The 21,863-nt window shown below is 36.3% G+C and overlaps 1 protein-coding gene across 9 annotated transcripts in view; it reads right to left on the bottom strand.

The window, feature by feature from the left end:
- The window catches only part of PTPRM (protein tyrosine phosphatase receptor type M), an 825,699-nt gene that overhangs the window by 273,515 nt on the left and 530,321 nt on the right, over positions 1-21,863 (bottom strand). For 6 of the 9 annotated variants that reach the window (XM_081262895.1, XM_081262888.1, XM_081262887.1 and 3 more), the window contains 3 exons: positions 20,274-20,547; positions 19,256-19,292; positions 12,348-12,422 (listed from right to left, as the gene is read on the bottom strand). In XM_081262895.1, the coding sequence (XP_081119021.1) occupies positions 12,348-12,422; positions 19,256-19,292; positions 20,274-20,547 (386 nt within the window). The remainder of the gene's footprint in view (positions 1-12,347; positions 12,423-19,255; positions 19,293-20,273; positions 20,548-21,863) is intronic. The other 3 variants (XM_081262890.1, XM_081262893.1, XM_081262892.1) reach the window with 1 other exon arrangement.

A 21,863-nucleotide genomic window follows, 5' to 3' on the forward strand; every position in this document is an offset into this window, starting at 1 on the left:
AATTAATGAGTGGCAGACATGTTAGCCACTGAAGGAAAGGGACAGAACAAAAGAAACTAATATTGTCACTCAGTTGTTGTTGTTATTGTTTGGTTCTGGGGATTGAACCCACAACTTCATGCATGTGAGGCAAGCACTCTACCACTGAGCCACATCCTCAGCCCATCATTCAGCTCTTATCAATATTTTTTAAATATCCCTGGCCTTTCCCATTTTGTACTACTATCAAGGATGCATTCATTTAATTTTACTATGTTGGAAATAATATATTTCTTTTTAGAGAAGGCAAAGAATAATTTAACTATCAGTACAAAATCCAAATTTCATTTCACAACCACTGAGTCACATCCTCAGCCCTATTTTTGTATTTTATTTAGAGATGGTGTCACTTAGTTGTTTAGTGCCTCGCTTTTGTTGAGGCTGGCTTTGAACTCATGATCCTCCTGCCTCATCCTCCAGAGCTGCTGGGATTACAGGTGTGCACCACTGTGACCAGCTATCAATACAAAATCTTGCATGGAAAATCTTCAACTAATTTTTAAACTGCAGATACTTTCTTTAATATACCTTTTTTCATCTTTGACCAAACTTGGCTTACACTGAGCTCAAAATTTCACTTTCAGTATCTTTTGGATGTGTACAACTCACCAGATTAATATCAAAATGAAAAGGTAGGTTTCCCAAAATACAAAATTTCAATGTATTCTTTCAAGCCCGAAAACTCTATGCATTAAGCAAATAAATGTTAAATGTATTGTTTACTTTTTCTTTATCAAACTGCTGATAGAAAGGAAAAACACAAATGATATTGAAAAATTGAATTGTCTGTCTCTATTGGAAGTCTTTTACATAGAAATTCTTAAGTTTATGTAATAAAAATGGAAAGCAATGTTCTCTTTCAGTGCAATTTACAGCTTTTAAAATATATTATCTCTAAAATCAAATACTTGACATTTGATTCAGTATTTCATTCCCAAAAATGAAAAGAAAAAAGGAACAGAGCCTCCATGGCATTGCCGGATCCTCTCACCGTTTTCTTGTAACTATACTGTTTTATAGATGAAACTGTCATAGCAAAATGACAAATATAACACATAAAAGAACAAAAAAGGGCAATAAATCAACAGTGACACTACAGCCCATTAAAATGCAGTCAGCTGGTATTGCAGAAAGAATAAAATTTCCCCCTCACTTTACATTCTTTGTGGCTGGAAAGAAAATCTCAGACTCCTCAAGCAAACCTTGTATGAGCTGCTAAAATGCCAACCAAATTCTTTCCATACTCTCCTTTCTGCCCTGGTTTCCACAGCAAAAACATACACCGCAAATATCCCTTATGCCATTTAATCTGAAATGCCCAGGAGGGTTTACAAGGATATTAATCATCCATATTTATATGATATTGCTTTGGATGAAAAATAAGATACCTAGATAGTTAAAAAATGGTACTTTTAATTCACTCACTATTCCAATCTGCTGATTATCAATGTAATGAAGAGTTTGGCAATTTTTATTTATAAAGGAAGCCTAAAGGAGGTATTGTCTTCCCTCAATTCTTACCCACAGTTTCTTTGATGCATCTGGTATAAAAAATGACTCCAGTATAGTATAGATATTATTATGGTTTTGAGCACAACTGAATAGATATTAGCTTACTTTGTTACCTACTAATCATTATTACAAGATATTAGTGAATTTGGTGAAGTTACATGAAAGGTCACAAATATAAGTTCCTTGAGAGTAAAGAACACATGTTTTTTGTAGAGCTAGTTATACTGCAAGTTCTCTAAGAGGATGAGAAGTTCATCAATGGAAAGAATTAAGGAATTAATCAAATTCCCTAATAATGCAGAAAACAGTACTCACAGTACAGTTACATACAGTTATATATTTCAGGGACTGAAAGGTTCAACCTTGATATCTATCAGGCCTAAATGGCATGCACTTCATAAATCTGTCTAAAGGAACCTGAACAGAGGTGGTCTACCTAACCCTTGGTCCAGTGCACTTTCTGAAACAGCACACATTTTGACTACAATCATAGTTGAAAGCTCTTCTGTGGCAGGGATGTTATTTATTTATTTATTTAAGTAGCTTGGAAATGAGTTCAAGCCTTCAAGGGAATTTTATAATTTACAAATGACTTCACTCTGTCAGAAAATAATAGTGACTCTAAGTGTCCTTCAGGTGCTAAACACTGAATGACAGTAGAATATGGCCCTTCTAATATCAGATACAAATGTGTCTATATATTTGTATAAATATTAATATAAATGCAATCAAAAATCTCCTGTGACACAACTCTTCCTGGGTCTAAAGGCCAAACTCCTGAGAGGTCAGAACATAACTGTCTGCAGCTAAAGGAGGTGAAATATTATTTTGATGCCAGTATATTCAAACATACAGCTGAGTTTTATTATCCTTAATCAGTTTTGATTCATACAGAAGTGAGTATCAATTGAAGTGGATCATCTCAGGCCGTGGGCCGAAGAAACCATTCCCTGTAGAAGGGACTCAAAGTTCTATTAATATACCTGACCCTGTTCCTTAACTTCTTACTTTCCAGGCTCACTACAGATTATCACTCATTCATGGCCAGCACTCACTGTAATAATTTCTTCACATTTAGCTCTTCTAGTCACATACAATCACTCTGTTCTTTTATTTTAGGTTGTTGAATAGCATTCCGTTTCTTAGAATGTTACTTTCCATTTTTTGGCCTTGCTCATCTCTACTTGACAGTTTCTAGTGTAAATGGGATGTACGGGGTAAACTGATCCTGTCTGTGCCTCATGAAAACATTTCAACTGCTAGCTAATGTCCCTAGACTCCAGACCAAAGTCCTTAATGTAGCACACAAGGGCACAGTCGCCCTTGGCTACACATACAGCCCTGATGCTCAACCCATACATCCTTGCTTCCTGCTCTCACCCACAATGACTTTTTGCAATTCTTCATGTTTAGCCATGCTTCTCCACATCACAGTCCTTTTGCATCTGCTGTTCCTTGTCACTGACTGAGCTAAAGTTCAGGGAACAATCCCCCCATCTTTAAGCCACACCCCATCTGCCAGCTATTCAACATGGCTAAGATCCGATTTCAGTTGTATATTTATCTTATAAATACATAACCATGGGTCCACAGAAAGAAAAACGCCATTTATCTGTATAACAGCCCTGTCACGTTTACGGCTCATAACTAGTACCAAGGATCCCTGGCTGGCCTGATAGGTGAAAATAGAAAATTATATAGGATTTGGGGAGTGGCCGTGAAATAAATAATTCTGGTGCAAGTGAGCTGGCTATTCTTTCAATCAATCAATCAATCAATCAATCAATAAACAAACCTTTTTATAACTCCAGTCAAAAGAAATGGCTGATTAAAAATTGTGTTTTCATAAGTGAATTAAAAAACCATTAGTTTGCGTTATTTGCAATAGAAAGGTCTACTGAATTAGAAAATATATATAGCACAAAGAAGGGGTGTTTTGGATTTGAGTAACAAAATTGGTCCGAAGTAGAGAAAATAAACCGATTTAAAAATATTTTCCCCTTAATAAAAATCTGTTGAAAAGGCACTCATCAAAGTGATGAAAGGTATAAGCAAACTTGAGAATGCATTAAATAAGAAAGGTCATCAGAGTTACTCATTGTTATTCAGAAAATCATTTGGAATACCCTCTGGGTGTCTGCAAGCTACACTGAGAACAAGACAGATGGATTTTGTTTCCTGAAGACTCACTCTTAGAGTGAGACAAAGGCATCAGGAGAGCACGGGACAGTGACTAAGGGCCAGCAGGACATTCCACTTTGGGACAGTTGTCCAGAAAGTCTTCTTTAAGGGAATGACAAGACACTGGCTCTCAGATGTTGAGGAGATGATAAAACTTGATCCTTCTCAATCCAAAATGCTCCAAAACTGAAAACTCTTTGAATACCATGACATCACAGGTGGGAAATTCCACACCATAAAACAGTTTTATGCACAAAATCATTAAAAATGTTATGTAAAATTACTTTAAAGGTATGTGTATAAGGTATATGTAAAACATAATATTGTGTTTAGACTTGGGTCCCACACCAAGTAATCTCATGGTATACATGCAAATAATCTAAAAATCTAAAAAAAATCTGAAACCTAAAACCCGAAGATATCAATCATTTCAGATAAGGGATACTCACCCTGCAAGATGAGGTCTGACGGAAAATCAAGGGCACACAGACAACACCTAATACTGACTGTTGTTCTGGAGAAACAGAAAGAACACTGGCACTGAGTGGGAAAGAGAAGAAGATATGGGGGTACATGGGGCCCATAGCCAAGCCATGAGGCCTTTTATGCTGTGATATGGAAGTGCAGACGAGGTGGCTATCTCAGGCTCTCAGATAAGTTGGGATGGGACCAGATTTCCATTAGAAAGAGTCCACCTGCTCTGTGGCAAGTGAATTAAAGGGGACACATGAGTGTGACTAGAGATGGTTAAAGTTTTGGGGCAGTGGTCTAGGGGTGGCTGGGAAATGGTGAAAGGTCTTGAATCTGTAATATAACTTGGAAAGAGACCTGGAAAAACTGGTTCTATAGAATACTCCAAATTTAAATGAAGAGTCTTATAATGAGAGGTGATTAAAGGAGAAAATTACCATTTTTTTCCACAGTAAGAATCTAAGGGAATTTCAGTGGCATGATTTTTTAAATGACTGCCTGTTTCTGAGATCAGAACACAGTAAACAAAGAATCCTACCCTCAAGGAGCTTACATTCTAATGGGGGCAGGGGAGACAGTAGCAAAGAGGACCAACAAGTATAAAAGGCACTACAAAAAAGGGGAAAGCAGCAGAGAGAAATGCAGACGAGTTGGGGATGCAGTTCTGTAGCAGGGGTGGCATTAAGAAGGACCAGCAGGAATAAAGCAGACTTCTCTGAGAAGTGGGATTGTTATGATCCTTTGTTGAAAAGGTAAGGAGATGGTGAAAGGTTAGCCAAGGGGTTATCTGGGGAGGAGGATTCCCAAGCAAGGGAAAAGCTAGAGCCAAAACTCAAAGATAAAAGTATGTCTGATTTTATTTTTTAATGTGTCCCCTAAAAGCCCATGTAGTAAAGGCTTGATCACCAGCTTGAGGTATTACTGGGAGGTGGTGGAAACTTTAGGAGGTAGGGCCTGGCAGAAGATAGGTCACTGGGGGTATGTCCTTGAAGGGGATATTTCCTAATATCCTATTTCCTGGTTACCAAGAGGTGAACATATCTCCTCTGCCATTCAATCTTTCTTTTATGTATTGTGTTGACAAGGTCCAAAGGAACAGGGCCAAGTGTCCATGGACTAAATCATCGGAAACCATGAGCCAAATAAACCTTTCCTCTTTATAAGTGTGTTATCTCAAGTATTTTGTTATACTAACTGAGAGCTGACTAACATATGTTCAAGTAACCAGGAGAGAAAAACATGAGTGGTGTGTAATGAAGTAAGATGAAGACAAAAAGAGTTAAAAAAGCATTAGGGGCCAGTTTAGGTAAGACCTTGTTGACATAACATTGTAAGGATGAGAGTATAGATATTGGAAGATAAGTGGTATAACTTTTGACAAAGAGTAAGTAGAGAATTCTAGTTTTATCATATAACAAAATGTCTTTAAGAAGCCTCTGTACTCAAAGATGATCATAAAAGTATAGAAAAATATGAAGAAGATCATAACAGAATCTAATCTGGGAATTCCAGGTATATATGGAAAATTCATATATGACAATGAGGCAGATTGATTCTATGAGAGAATAACTTTATGTAATAAAGAGTGCTAGTCTAACTGGATATTTGTCTGGAGAGAAGTTAGATCTGTTTCCCAGCAATACATCATATTGTATTAATAGTAATTTTTAGGTGAATTCAAGAGCTAAATTAGAGGATACTATGAAAATGTTATAAGAAAATTCATGGTGGCATATATCCTGAGACTTGAGAGGATCTTGAGCAAAAGATAAACCTTGGAGAAGCACTGAAAAATGAAAAACATTTGATTATTTAAAAATGGGATCTTCTTTATGTTAAATGACACAATAAACAAAGTCAAAAGAATAGTGATCAACAAGGAAGAAGATATATGAACCAATACAAAGAAATGTAAATGGCCAATGGTTATTTATTCTAGCTTTTGTAATTGTTATTTAACAGAAAGAAATAAAGTGGGGAAAATCTGACTGTCCATTAGCCATAGTCTTGGTGAATAGACTGTAATATATCCTGACAGAGGAATAATATCAAATATTAAAAGAGTACACTGGATTGGTACATGGTGGCTTAAAGGTAAATGTGTGACATGTTAAGTTCAAAATTCAAGTGACAGTGTACTGTTTATATATGATAGTCAAAAAAATGGTGTATTTTGTATGTTTTCACACACGGAAAGGTGTGGAATTTCCAAAGTTGTTAACTAATATCGGGACTGGGGATAAGTTTATTGTAGAAAGTTATAAGCTTTTCCAGTACACTTGAGTTGTAGATACTTTGTTCAACTGAAATTTCCCAAGAGCCTCACATAGTATCTACCATGCACTAGGCACTCGGAAATAGGTGCTCATTGAAGGAATCGAAAGAGTCTGCATTCTTCCCATAATTAAGAGAATATTTTAAGGTAGAAAGACACCTGAAAACAACTTTATGAGTAGAAACCACCATAATTCCCACTTCACAGCTGAATAAACTGGTAAGTTATGGGGATGGTAGTAACTTGCCCAAGGTCAGTATGCTGGTGAAAGAGCTGTGATTTGAATTCAGGTAGCTTAGTTCTAGAGCCTACGCTCTGACCACCTCAGAACCTATGGGAGCTACTGCTCAGAACAGAGCCCTGTGGCAAGGCAACTTCTGAGGTATTTCCTCAGAACCCCAAAGAATACAGTTTGAAAACTACTGGACTAGGCACTTTATAGGGTTGCCAACTCTGATGGGCTTTAATCTAGTAACTGATGATGGCATTTGTGGAATGAAGGATTTGAGATTCTTGCTTTCCCCAACATATCAAATCCCCTCACTACACAAACCAAATTTAAAGTCATCACCAAATTTAAAGGTCCTTCTTGGGCCTCCATGCCTAATTTTAGCTCTTGCCTAGGGCTGTAACCCATGAACATATTGAACCTGGTACTCTGCTTCATCCTTTGTAAAGATGGCAGGACAAACTTACAGTGTATTATGTACAGGCTTCAGGACACAGTGAAAATGTTATATTTGATAAGGACATTGCACTGGTGAAAGTCCCAGAAATTTCATCAGGCTATTGCTGTTGGACTTCAATCATGATTTTTGTTCCTTAGGAAAAGTTTTCCTTCTCTGTGACCCAATCGCTTCCACCAAAAGAGGCTTTAGAAAGGATACTGTGCCAAGTCTAACCCAGGACACCAGAGAGAGGGTATCTCTGAAGAAAATAAGGAAGGGAAATCCTGACCAAGTCACCTTAGGGCACTGACAGATACACCCGAGAGAGGAGCCTGTGTGTGGGGGAGGGCAGAAGAACACTCCCTCCTACAGAGGCAGGGACATTTGGAGATTAGAAGGAAACATTCATGGGAGAGGATCCACAGCACCCATCTGTCATTTCTCCAGCCACACTTGGAAGGATGGAAAAGTGGCAGAGAAAGCAGGTAAAGGGATTTCCTCAGGGCTGGGCATAAACATAAGGTGTTGCAGAAGGCAAGGTGGCCAGGAGCCCAGGAGACTGGGGTAATGGTAGAAACCCTAGGGAGGCCTGGAGGGTTCAGGAGAAGCTGAGGGTTTCCAGACAGGCAACAAACACATGCTGTGGTGGGAAGAACCCAGGGCTCCAATCGGAAAGCCTGGGATCCAACTAATTCCCCAGTCTTGACTTAATATGGGACTTCTGGGTCCCATACTGGTGAATGTCATGCTATTGAGCTTTGAGCTTCCTTTGCCCAGTGGTAAGATGTAAGGATATTTCTCCCCTTGGGGCTATGGTGAAGTGTTAGAGAATAATGCTTGGGGAAGGCTCCAGTTATACTGTTGCATTCCTTCCTCTCTGGGGACCTAGTTCAGTGGCTGCCCTGACATGAATTTATACACACACACACACACACACACACACACACACACTTATATATTTTTAAGGAAATCCCAATCTTTTTTAAAAGCCACAGTAGGGATACAAGTAAATTCCTTAGGATTTATTTCATGATATATTTGCCTCTATCCTGACAAAGTTCTTTTCCTGCTGGCCCCTCTTTTCTACAAGGCCTCAGCTATGGCCTCTGAAGAGTTCAACAACCTTAACAGGGTTTCCAACTGCTCTAGCCCTACTGCTAGAATAATCCTAGCCTGCTGTAAAATGCTTGCCTGAGAAATCTCAAAGCTGCCAGCACCTCAGGACGAGGCCCCTATCTCAAGCCTCAGAGTGAGTGCAGCAGCCTGACTTCCTTAAGCACCAGTCAACAAACACGGAAGGGTTTCTCCTGGCTGGACCAACCTTCTGGCTTTTTGTAATGTTTCACTTCCTTACTGAGCCTCCACTCACCCCTCTCCCTACTCTTGCATTGTCCCTTTAAAGGGCCTGGTTACCTCCTTACAAATCAAAATGGAACTTGGCTCCTTCACCTACTGTCAGCAGTTGATGAATAAAATCTATTTTCACTCCTCTGTCTGTCTATGTTTCATCTTTGACAATACCGATATGTGGGAATAATAGTTGTCTAGTTCTGAGTTTTTTTATCTAGCAAGAAGCTCTACCTGTTCTGATATATCACTCTCACATGTGAACCCTAGAATCACTTTATAAATATTTTTGTAAATATTTATAAACATTCTAGGCTATAGATCTTATTGTATTATATATATCAAACAAATGGATCATAAAAAATTGTTTAAGGAAATCATCCTCCACAGCATCTCAGAATTGGCTGGGTTAATTAATAGAAACACTTTAATATAAATGGCCAAAACATATTTATAACATTAATTAGACAAATCTTAAGAAAATGTTCTAGTCTATTCAACTTTCCATTTTATTCCCCAGGCAGTTCTAGATCATGCAACAGTGAATCACAATATAAAGAGAACAAAGCAGAGACTAGATGCATTTCCTGCTGCTAGAATGTAGTACATTCTCTCCAGAGTAGCAGTTTTGAGTGCCTCTACACACACACACACACACACACACACACACACACACACACAAAATGCCCCACAATGGGAAAAAGAGACGTCACTCCAGTCAGACATTCTGTTCCTTTTCACTATCCCCTAAGTCTATTGCTTTGGCAACAAATATTTTTAAAAACCATGGATTAAAACCATTAGGGAAACAAAATCAATTTAGTAGGTAGGAAGAATTTGTTAATAAAATGAAATAGCGTGATACAACAGAAGAGGAAACATCAGAGTGTATCTCAGACAGGGGTAGTGCTGGAAGAAGGGTCAGTAAAGCTTTGTTTCAGCTAAACCTGCACGTGTATCTCTGTGTTTATATTGCATCATGATGTATTTCTCACTTTTGACCAAGAACAACATTTTAAGAACAATCTCCAGTGCAACAGCAGAACCTCCTATGAAACACAATTACATTTTATACCTGGTGCTCCTTCTTTGGAGCCCTCTTGGCATCTGGGCCATTCACTCAAAAAATTCAATCACATAGTACTTTTATTGTGGTGGGCAAGTTCTGGATGCTGGCACCAGATCACCAAGGTGCTTGTTTTCTTTGGCAAGCAAGGGATGTGCCATGCACAGCAAGGCAAGCCTAACCAGCATGCAGTGCCTGCTAGTACAAGAAGAGCCATGATATCAAGGACTTGCAATCTCATGGAAGCTTCCTAATGGAAGGGCAATGTTGAAAAGGATTTGAGGGGCAAGATGTCAGCACAGTTAAAATGAACATCATAACAAAAAAACTAAAGGCATCCCTCCAATATCTTTTATTGGCTTCCAGAAAGGGAAGGACTGTTCTAGTAAACAAAACTACAACTCTTCAAGGTGTCACCAATGTGAAAGTTCACAACTGACTTACTAACCATTTCCTAAGTTGTTCAACATGATGGGAAAGGTTTTAAAACATCAAGTTTACCCCCAACAGTTATAAAATTGCTGTCTCTTCTTAGTTTTGTTAAGTGAAAAGTAGGATGTGATTTTTTTCATTCAAAATAGTATGTGTATACAGAAGTTTACTGATGCTAAGAAACCTGATACAAAGATGTCTGGGCAACCACACTGTTAGAGTTGTTGATCCATACTTTGCACACAGAAGATGCTCAAAGACTGTCAAAAATGATTGAATGAATTGAGTCTCAGGTTTGCATTCTAGACTAAGGAATAAATCTATTATAAAAGACAGTATTACTGCTACTGAAGTTGATGGCTGGTACATAGGGAAAATGCAAAAGAGATATTGCTTCTCTCCTGGTAAGATGAACCATCATGAAAACCAGCACCCATACAGAAGCAAGAACAGGAGTCGTTTTTCCACTGGTTTTTGAGGCTTATTCTGGCCTTTAATCATTTTAATCTCTAATAAAACAAAGTGGATGATGCAGAACACATGAAACCTTTAGAGAGAAGGCAGCTGTACACTGTGGCGACAAGGAGTGCCCTTCACAAATTGGTTCCAAATAACAACCTGTGTTGGGTCTGAAAGTCCTGAAAGCGTGTTTGTTTTCTGAGGTGTCTTCATTATACAATATTCAAAGCTTTACTTGCTTCATACCTAGGAAACACCATGCTTCGTTTGATGACAGGATTTTAGGAATAGCCTGTTTCTCGTATGTACTCCTTTTTATGATGTGGGCCAATCATTTTTAAAGATATTCTGGCAAGACTGATGAAAGCTCAGATATAATGGGGAAGGAAAGAGTAAGAGTTGCTAAAGGATCTTAAAAAAACCCTGCGATGGACAAAAAGCCTATATACAGTGCCATGAACCAGTCTTTAAATGTCAGGGTTGTAGAGAGAAGGATTTCCATTAAGGACAGAAACCAAGCTTTAGGTACTATTCATGGTGGGAGGAACATATCAGAAGTTCAGGATAATGAAGAGTCTCTAACAAGGAGAACTTCATTCATTACAAGAAATATGCATAACACAAACTGGAAAATAAGAGAAACACATATCAGAAAACTGAGAGCTCGTAGGCCCTGAAATAGAGAATCAAAAATATGTATAGAATTTAGGTGGAGAAGGAAGTAGAACTATTCTACAGTTCTTTACCTTATCAAATCAGTGGGTACTTTTCCTCAGTCTCAGATGCTTTATTTTACAAAATATTGAGCTCACAGAATGATCTAAATGTTTATGATTTCTTATCCTAAGTTAAGTTTCACCATTTGCTTAAATGTTAGGGGATTTTTGCCTAGTTTCTTATACACACACACAAAAATGCTGGAGTGAAAAATTATATGTAAAGCAGTTATGTATTTTCTACTTGGTTTTAATCATGCCTAACTACGTGCAATAGCCTACACTATCACAATTCTTCTGAAACTGGAATTTCGAGTCCTTCCCATGTGATTAGATTAGAAATCTTGGTGATGACTTGCTTTAATTACAGGAAAAAAATTTGGAGTTCACTCTCTACTCACCTGGGATTTAGGATAATTTACTGGACTCCTCTCCTACATAAATTTACACAGATGTCCATACAACTTCAGAGGTAGTAGAGGGAACAAGCTAATCTCTTGGAATATAGAAGCAACAAGTTCAGCTCCATAACTTTAAGCCATTCGACTTTACTAAACTTTCCTAACTAATCAGTGTATTTGATGTGAATAGATATTATTGCTCTATATAAGTTATTTACTTTGAAAAAAGAATCTATAAGCTCTGCAACAATTGTACATATATAAAAAGCAGTTTGTACAGCATCACTCTAAATAGTTTCAGGGTGGCTTTATTTGATAATACTGGCAGACAGCATGGTGCACTGCTAATAATTATGCAAGCTAGATACTGTAGTATGAAAAATAAACCTCTCTCACTCTCAACTCTCAATGCCTTTTTAGATTAATTTGGAAAACTGGAAATACATCCTTATGAATTTTGAAATCCTGTCAATTAATATAATTGCTATTGCAAGTCCAGCAAATTTCATTCTATATCACATTAGGCTAGAAAGGTACATACCAACAGACCAAACACACAATGAAAACATGCAGTGGAATTGTACTTAATGCATGGATATAAATGTGCACACAGAAGAGGCCAAGCATATCACTTAATTTAATACGAGCACAGGTCTGTACCAAAGGTCTGAAACATTGTAAACAGGCCTTAAGCAAAGGAGGAAATGTAGAGGGGAAACAAAGCTGAGAAAAATGAGCAGGAAATGGGCAAGATGACTCATCTATACTTGAACATCTGACCTGTTAGTTGGCCGTCGCCTGCAGCAGGGGCGATGCGAATGTAAGGTGTTGTAAGCTGAGTCACGATTATCGCAGCTAAGGCAAAGGAGGATTTCCAGGTCAGCATGCATGAGGGAAAAAAAAGCCAGACTGAAGCTAGGCTAGCAAGAAGAATCCCCATCAGTATATCAAATCGTCTCAACTTTGTTCCAACAACAATAAAAAGAAAAGGAAAAAAAAAAGGCAAGGAAAAACCCATAGCAAGGTGTTGAATTTTATGAACTCTTTTCTCTTAAACAAGTGCTAGTCAGGCAGTAAGATTTCTAACTCTGACACAGTTGCAAGTTTTGGCTGGGATCTTGGATAGATCAACTGAAGAAAAAATAAAATAAAACAAAAAGTTAGTACTATGTTAAGCTGAAGACTAAACTGTTTCCAATTGCAATCCAGTGTGATGTAGAGAGATTAGTTGCTAATTCTGATGATCCAAACATCAGGTTTTTAATTTATGAGGTTATTTAAAATGCATTGCTTAAGTATCTTCTCTTCTTGCTAAAATCACCTATGTGAAGAATATTATCCTCTTTCACTAAAAACGTTTTTATGTAGAACAATTCCTCTGATAACTACATTGCATGCAGATTTCCATTTAAGAACCGCTGTTTTTTCACATTAAGAGAATAAAAATTGTGTCTCAAAGTATTAGTTAAAAACAGAATGGAAACTACTAATTGCCTTTGCTATACCTGTCATGGTTAACATGTGACTGAAGAAATGATTAAGATTCTCCAAGTGAATTGGGCTGCCTTCTTGATTTGCCTGCACACCTCTACAGTTGTGTGTAAGTGGTTAACATTTATGACACACAGATATTGAAAAAAAAAAGGAAATTAAAACATCAGTTCTAACATGATACAGCTGGAAAATGATGCAAAGAAAAAATATTGGAAAATTAAGGACAGGCTTACATGAAAGATTACTAATTTACATGGAACAGCCTGGGCACTATTAGAAATGTGGCAGCGAGTAAGGAAAATAGATCATCTACCATCTGCAGACAATTAAACCCAAAACTGCTACTGCATAATATTTTGAAATATCCCTCCGCACCATTCAAACAATGTTGCTTCTTATAACTACAAAACTGTAGCAATTGAGTTTAAAATGGTGAGACAGTCTTTCACACATTATTAATGAATCCATTCTAGTTTTGCTAAGTGAGATGAACAAACTGTGTGGTCAGAGAATAGAGAGTTCCAATGCATTACACCAAGACAATTTTTTAGAGATGACATATTCTGCAATTTTGCATATGGATATACTTTGCACATGGAAAATGATATTTCTAAGACTTGTTACAAAGTTAGGAGCAATTCCAAGGTCTACATACATTATATTTTTTCTTGGTCATAGATTATTGTTGTTCAACTCATACTTTACATTGTTGTGTATTACAGGAAGATCTAACCTACTCTACTTTTGATAAAAATGATATTTTATTGAAAAACAGGGCTCTTTTCTAACATTCAAAAAGGGTAAGTGGTCTGAACTAAAAGTTATTTGAAAATCACTATGGGTGATCAGCCAGGCATTCACAAACTATAAAGAACTCAAACCACAATCCAAGGCTAAGCATTGCAATGTGTGTCAGGAAGGATATTTATGTAATCTCTATGTTCCTCTTTATAAAGTGTTTATTTGTGAATATTCTTTTTAGTTCAACCAAAATGCTTGATTGCATTACAAATTACTTTAAAATGAGTCAGTAGACTCACCTCTTACTTTTACAAATAAAGTTTTATTGGGCCAGGTGCAGTGATAATTGCCTAAAAATTCCAGTGACTTGGAAGGCTGAGGCAATAGGATCTCAAGTTTCCTGAGAACAAACAGCAAGACACTATCTCAAAATAAAAATAAAAATAGCTATGGATATAGCCCTATGGTAGAGTGCCCGTGAGCTTGATCACCAGTCTGGAGGACAAAAGAACTGATGAAACATGTCCACAGTCAATTATTTAGGTGTTGCCTATGACTGCCTTGTCTAGCAAGGCAGAGCTCAGTAGTTGTGACATATAGTTCACAAAGGCTAAAATAAATAAATAAATATAAATTTATTGTTATTATTATTCTTGCTGTACTGGTTATTGAACCCAAGGTGTCATACATTCCGTAGTCCAAAATATTTATTATCTGGTCTTTGACACAGAAGTTTGCTAATTTCTGCCTTGAAATATCAATAAGAATTTATATAAAAGTGAGTAGCACTAAATTTGGCAAAATAAAGCCAGAAATGTTAATCCTATACTTAGAAGACAACATCTGATGGTGATAAAACTAGGGTCTCTTTAGGTATGGAGCTGTGCATGGAAGAGTAAATAATGTGTTGAATAGATCATACATATCTAAAGTGCCATTTCAGTTGCATGTAGGAGAATCTTTTGGAATTAACTGAGTTGGCATTTACCAAACTCTGTTTTGCATGATCTGGTATTCTTCAAAAACAATTTTGGGTGAAATAAATGTGGGTGGCATAGAACTGTTTAGATTTCTTCTTTTCAGGAACCTCTAAGGGGGGGGGGGTGTCTTAATATATTCCTGATGTACATTGTGCAGACTTTTTTAAGAAAAGAAAAATATATTCTCCATGAAATTCTGAATACTGCATGTTCCTGTATCTAAATTTACAGCCTAAATAATAGGAGATTAGCATATATGAGTTGCCTTACTATATAATTTGTTTTCTCAGATATTGAATACAAGTAATTAAAAGGAATCTTAATTAAGTTTTACATCTAAACATTCTTTTTGGTTCTTTTATCAGTATAGTTTCATTTGGTAGCACTATGGCCTAGAAATAATGTTTTTAGAACAAAAGTGTGAAAAGAAAAACAGTCTGGAGAAACTTCTCCAAGACACTAGTGATTAAAAAAAAGAAGTATTCAGATTTCTGAATATGGTTAGAAATTTTATCAGAACAATAGAAATCCTTCAAAGTTTTCTCAAGGTCTTCCAGCAAAGTATATTCCCATTCAGTACAAATTGAGTTCAATAAAATACTGATCTTACAATGAAGCATTTTTTTTCATAAAAAATTAGTCTTAAACCAAATTATTACATGGAAAAAGTAGTTTGTTTTCATGGTAAGGTTTTTGTAATCTGACATCTCTAGTAATTTTTGAAAAGAATTTAGCATGTGTTTGCACATAGATTTTCTTCTGACATTTTTCTATACTGCTGTTAGTCAAATCATAGCAAGAAAAGAACAAATTAAAGATAGAAACCCCTGCCCTTGAATATAAAACAAACAAACAAATAAACAAACAACCCCCTAAATTTAATGAACTCAAAATTTTCAAAGGTTGATATATTTATCTATCTGTACTTTGAATTCTACAGATTAGTCTATGACTAACAAATAGTAGCCATTTGAATAATTTAAAAAATAAGTGGATAAGAGGAAAGCATCAATGGTTACACTGTCAAGGAGAGACATAGGTGGCATCATATTATGGAAAATAATCTTATAAAAGATTAATGTAATGTATATAGTTTAAATTGTCATCATAATTAGAATGAATGTACCTCACAATACAAAAGATCTAATTTACTAATAAGACAGATTTTAATTTTTAAGCATACCCTGTCAGTTTAGAGTTGATCATCCATAAAACCTTCCAAAATTCTGAAGTGTTTCTACCCAAACAGTTATTATAAGGTAGCCAAACTGTATATAAAAGTTAAGGAAAATAATACACTAATTACTAAGAAAGAGTTGGACCAAATGGTCATTAAAAGACTCCAGCTGTAAAAATGTGAGTTTAATTTTTAAAAATTTTGGAAAATCTAAGTACAGTTAAAAACTTTTACATTTGCTCCAGGGTACTGATTAAATTGGAAGGATCACACCCAAATGTCACTCATACCCTACTATATAGTGCCTTCATCTTTTAACTCAGAAGAGAATGTTCTGTAATGAGTTTGTCTATAGTCAACAAACTGAAGTCAGATATCTATGGGCATCTCATCTAGATATACAAATTAAAGGAGGATACATAAAAAATATAGGCAATCTTCCAGACGTGAAAATATGTAATAACACACCTTAGGTTTTCCATGAGACTATATTTGAAATGATGAGTGTCAAAATATATCTTTGGAATATGATTAAAATAATCACAACTTTAAATTTATAAATAGCATGAGATATATTTTTGACACACCCTTACCTGAAATTATAAACTATTTCTTTTGTAAACAAATCCACCTCTATACTTTCTCTATAAAGGTTTTTTTCAATAGTTGTTTCAGGAAAACACTGAAATATTTCTGCACTTAAGATGCTACTTAGGAAAGTGGTTCAATATCTGAAAACTCAATTAAGCTATCACACTGTCAGCAATATGTGGCAAAACACACTGGATGTGTGAATTTTTAAATTTCAAACATTTTTATTGCACACTACTAATAAAGTTATTAAATCTTTTCAGTGTTTAGATGGAATGGCCTCCTGTGCTGCAAAAAGAATTTTTAGTATAAAGAAGGGAAAAATATCTCATTATAAAGGTGGTGAAACATTACGCTGTGCTGTAAAGGGAGAACTGCAGAATATATCCATGTAGAACTTTATAAAATAGCACAAAACAGTGTTTTTTTGCCTGGAGGGAGATTATCCCCCAAGGTTTCCTACTATACTATGATTTTATGAAATAGGAATGACAATGTTAGGCAGTGAATATTAAAGTCTGTTTCCCTATTTTCCCCAAAGAGGTTATTTGGATAGAGTCTGTTGCTGTGTAAATGTTTGCAAATGACTCAGAAAATATGAGTTGGGAATACTTAGTCAATCAGGTCATCTGACTGCCTAATCATCCTTTGGTGAATTGAAAAACAATTTACAATATTGATGAAATCTAGCTGATGGAAGAAAATGATCCAAATCACCATCTAATTCAATCTATTGTGGAAACAGCAAACTTGTCAGGTTTCCATATTTACTAGTGTGTCATTTATATAATTATTTAACTATGTGAATCAGCCTGATGAGAAATAGTTCATTGTTTTCACAGCAGATTGGGCAGTGACTCAATTCTGATAAAGGGGAGGTCAGAAGCTTAAACTACACAAAAGTATAATTGGCCAGAGTTTCTGCTGTGTGAAAAACCATGAGACAAAGTGAAAGAAACACTGGGGTAGGAGCCATAATGCTTGGGATCGAGCTGTGACCCACAGATTATTAGCTGAGTGACCCTAGTAAGTCCACTCATCTCCAAATACACACATTGTCTTCATATTAAAAATAAGAGTCGAACTACTTGTCTCCTTTTTTATACTGGTGGTAAAGAAATAAATGAGAACACATGTATGAAAGTGATTTTAAAATTTTCCACTATAATGTTAAACACAAAGCATTATAAATTAGGCACCTTGGGACTAGATTTACTTTTTCAGACCGTAAGGGTAAGTGGAATGTAATAATGCAATATTTCACAAGTCCTGTTCTCAAGCACAGGCAATGGGCTACAGATCTAAGATCCTGGATGGATACCTGGTTCAAGGGCTTTGTAATACTATTATAACTGAAAGCAGCTTATAAAACATATTAACTATAATTTCATTTTCTACTAACTTACTCCTATAAATAAAGGTATTCATTAGGTTCAATATAATATACAGAAGGTTTTAAAAGCAAAAAAAAATATTCTCAAAAGTAGACCTAAAAGCCCCATAAGAACAAGTTATAAATGAGTTCAGTAGCTTGCACATAACATGCAAAGGATAAACCTTTGTTAATACTAAATGCAAAAGTCATGTATCTTCATGGAGCAAAAATGCAATGATGATTTTGATGTACATGCCTATCCATGGCATATTCAAACTCTTTCCTGACATTTAAACAATAAAATGATAATTTTATCCAATAACACTTATCCAGCATGAACTGATATAATATAATGCCACAGACTCAGTGATACCTTCTTCTCAATATTTCTTAGTTAAATCACACAGGACCTCATGAATACCCTGATGGTCTGAAAGAGTATATTGAACTATAATGGTTAATTTATATTGATTCATTTTAATAAGGCATTTTATATTTCCCAAAGCATTTTCTTATGCACTTCTATATGTAATGTTTATCATATGAAATGATAAGAGATTACTGCTCATATCCAAGAACTCACATCTGCACCTTCTTTAGGAAGTGTTGTATGGGCAGTGCATGGTGACTCACCCTATCTATAGCTCATCCTTGACCACATTTCTCAGAATTTTAACCAGGCCTGGGAAATAGAAGTTCTGTAATAAGACCACCTGGCTACTGGGACTCAAGCATCATCAGTGAAAAAAGCTCATATAGACTTGATTTTCTAGGGCTATTATAGTTAGATCTCTGCTGAAAATAGCAGGTGTGCCCTGATGGCACACACCTGTCATCCCAGCTATTTGGGAAGTGAGGAATAAAGATCACTTGGACTCAGGAGTTTGGGGCCAGACTAGGCAACACAGCAAGATCTCCTCTCATCAAAGAAGGGCATAAATATTTTACTCTCTTGTATATGAAGACTCTCAAAATATAGTTTTACTAGGTAGGGTGAACAATGATCTAAACAGGTATGATGTGTATAGACATCATATAAAATTAATATTTTAGAACAATTTTTACAAAGATAAGCATTGAAAACTGCTTGGAACATGGCAGTATGAATTGTAGTTTTAAAAAGTATGTACATAAAATAGTGTTAACTGCCATCAATACTTCAACACCTATATATATATATATGCATGCATGCATATAGATATGATACATACACCCATAGACATGCACATACTTATATAAATGAAGTTACATTGCAAAAAGCTTTGAAAGATAGTCCAAAGTAAATTTTAAGAGACATAAGCCAGAAGATATTCCCACAATTTCAACCTACCTTTTGTGGCCACTCGGACACAGTCAATTTTAGTTTCCTGTATTAAATAAAGAGGGGTGAAATTATTATTTATATTTTATTTAAAACAACAGAATTATCTATAATTTGAGTTGAATAACACTGATAAAGAAAGATTTCCTTGTTCCACTTAGTTCACTCTCTGAACAATGTTCATGTACATTTTTTGGCTCCAGTGTAGATGGTCTTGGGGAATGCTGTACCCCATGAGGAAGGAGGAGTTAAACATAAATGATATCTACCTGGTGGATGCTGAATGTTTCCCCAAACCCATCCTTGTGCCCTGTGCAAAGAGCAATGGAAGGATTCTACATCCCAGATTTTTTTGTTCACTGGCAAAAATTCAGTGTCCAGTGATACCCAGACCTGTGCCATGAGAGATGGAATTGATGGAAGAATCTGGAAAATGTTTCCTTTTGTGTAATGAGACTTAAAAATTTTATCAGAGCTCAGTTTGGTCTGAACGGGACAATTCAGATGTGGGACTCAATGATAGTTTTTATTTTGTTCCATCTCGTCTTCCTAAATCTGTTTTCTCTTAGAGAAAAAAAAAGAAAACATTTAATTTAGCCATAGCTAATAGGAAGCATAAAGTCTTGTGGAATTAAAGAAATGGGACAGATTTTCAGAATATGCTGAAAAGACAGATGTTGTAGAACTCGCAAAACTTTAAATGAGCTGGATGTATGTGTTGTAGCTATACTGTTTTCCTGTAAAATAGTAAGCTAAGCAAAATGTCTAGCCAACTTTTGGTAATAAGAAAATCTGAAAGTAAAAACTATCATTGTTGACTTTCCAAACCAAAAAAAGATGAATATATGAATATATTCATTTCTTGCCATACATTTCTCTAGATGAAAATAACTTTAAAGGAGAAAAATTGTTAACAAGTAAAAGCACACAAATGCATGACTTCACTTATTTACTACCATCTTACTTAAGCTATGTTCACATTAATAACCCAAAATAGCACTGGTAAACAATCATCTATAAAACTTACCCCATTGGCTCTACTAGCAGCTTGGAAATAAATTCGGTAGCTTTTATGGGGGAGGAGGGGAGTGTTCCAGTATCCATTGTATGTCTTGTTGTCACCAATAGTAAAAGGCTGAGCAGCTTGGAGGCTATCTGCCGGAAATTCTGCAGCAAAGTAATACTGTGAGTTCAGGATGGAAGCATTCTGGAAGTGAATTGGCACTGGGTAGCACTTCAAGACCTCTGTTGTCTTTTTAGTTCTTCGAGGACGTTCTTCCTCAACAACTATTTGATAGACACTAAAGGAAAAAAAGGAAGAATCATAAGTGATCCCCTCTGCCTTCAACTGCAGGGAACCACACAGAAGATCTAAAATAAGGAACACAGTGAATACAGTCAAGTGCTTGGTACAGGAGGGCCACTCACTTGATGCTTGCTCATCAAAAGAGAGAAGGAGAGTGTTTATACTCTCCCTCAAAATTCTCTCACCCAAAATAACCCTAAATGATTTACCGAGAGAAACAAAACTTACCACAATTTAAAACATTTAGAAACTGCTGTTTGTAAGCAGAACACTAACATAATCCTTTTCTCAAAAAGACCTGAAGATAATTTGTAATCTTCTTGATAATGAAATCATATTAACAGTAGGTTTGTAAGAAAGGCAATGCATCATTCTCTTCAGTGGCATCAGTATGACCACAGGTGAAGTTTTAACAAGTCACAAAAGAAACGTGCAGTGATTTATCTTAATTAATGTTTATGGCTCCCATCTTTTCTTACATTCCTTTGCCTTTGACCATATTCAGTCAGTGGAAAGCAATGATATGAGAAAGACAGAGATGAGGGACTGAAATTTCAAAAGCCAATCTTTGTACTTCCGTGTGACTTGAAAGAGTCTCACACATATCCTGCCTGTTGAGAGAAAGGGTTTCCCTCCAGAGGGATGGGCTGGCTGAGAAATCAAAGCTAAGAAAACAGTACTACAAAATAACCAACCACAGGACACAGAAATACAGTTTCAGACTGGGAGCAGTGAAGCGAGATACTAGATCTTCCCACTCAAAGGCTTCATTGCCAATCTGGTCCATGCACAATTCATGGGAGGATTCCCACAGAAGAGAAAACCATGAAAGAAGCTACTTGAATCACATATAAAGAAGGGATGGGAAATTGCCATTCAGCAATAACTGCAAAGATGATGTGCCCCCTGAAGAGTAGAACCCTGGTTCCTACACTGGTTCCCTACAACAATGGTGCCATTCAAAAGTTTCTGAGCACAGCTGACCATTAATGATAAGAGAGAAGCTTAGGAGTGGGAGCCCATCCCCACCTCCCTGGGGAAGGCCTCTTCATGGCTCTCATGTGAACTCACAATCTGCATTCAGGCAAACATTTACTCTTTTGAGTACAACCACTTAGTGCAAAATGAATCAAAAAGTGAGTTTTGCCATTCAATTTATAATTCTAACTACAATTCAACATCACAGTGGTTTCTCAGTACACGGGTAGTCCAACAGGTTTACAGTGTGAGAATAAAGTGATTTTTGACATTTCAACCAGTGAAGGAAAGAAAGAAGGAAAAAAGGGATTTGCTACTGGGTTTAGTTATGTA

This window comes from Spermophilus citellus (assembly GCF_964194105.1).
Source record: "Spermophilus citellus genome assembly, chromosome: 12".
NCBI classification, from domain to species: domain Eukaryota; kingdom Metazoa; phylum Chordata; class Mammalia; order Rodentia; family Sciuridae; genus Spermophilus; species Spermophilus citellus.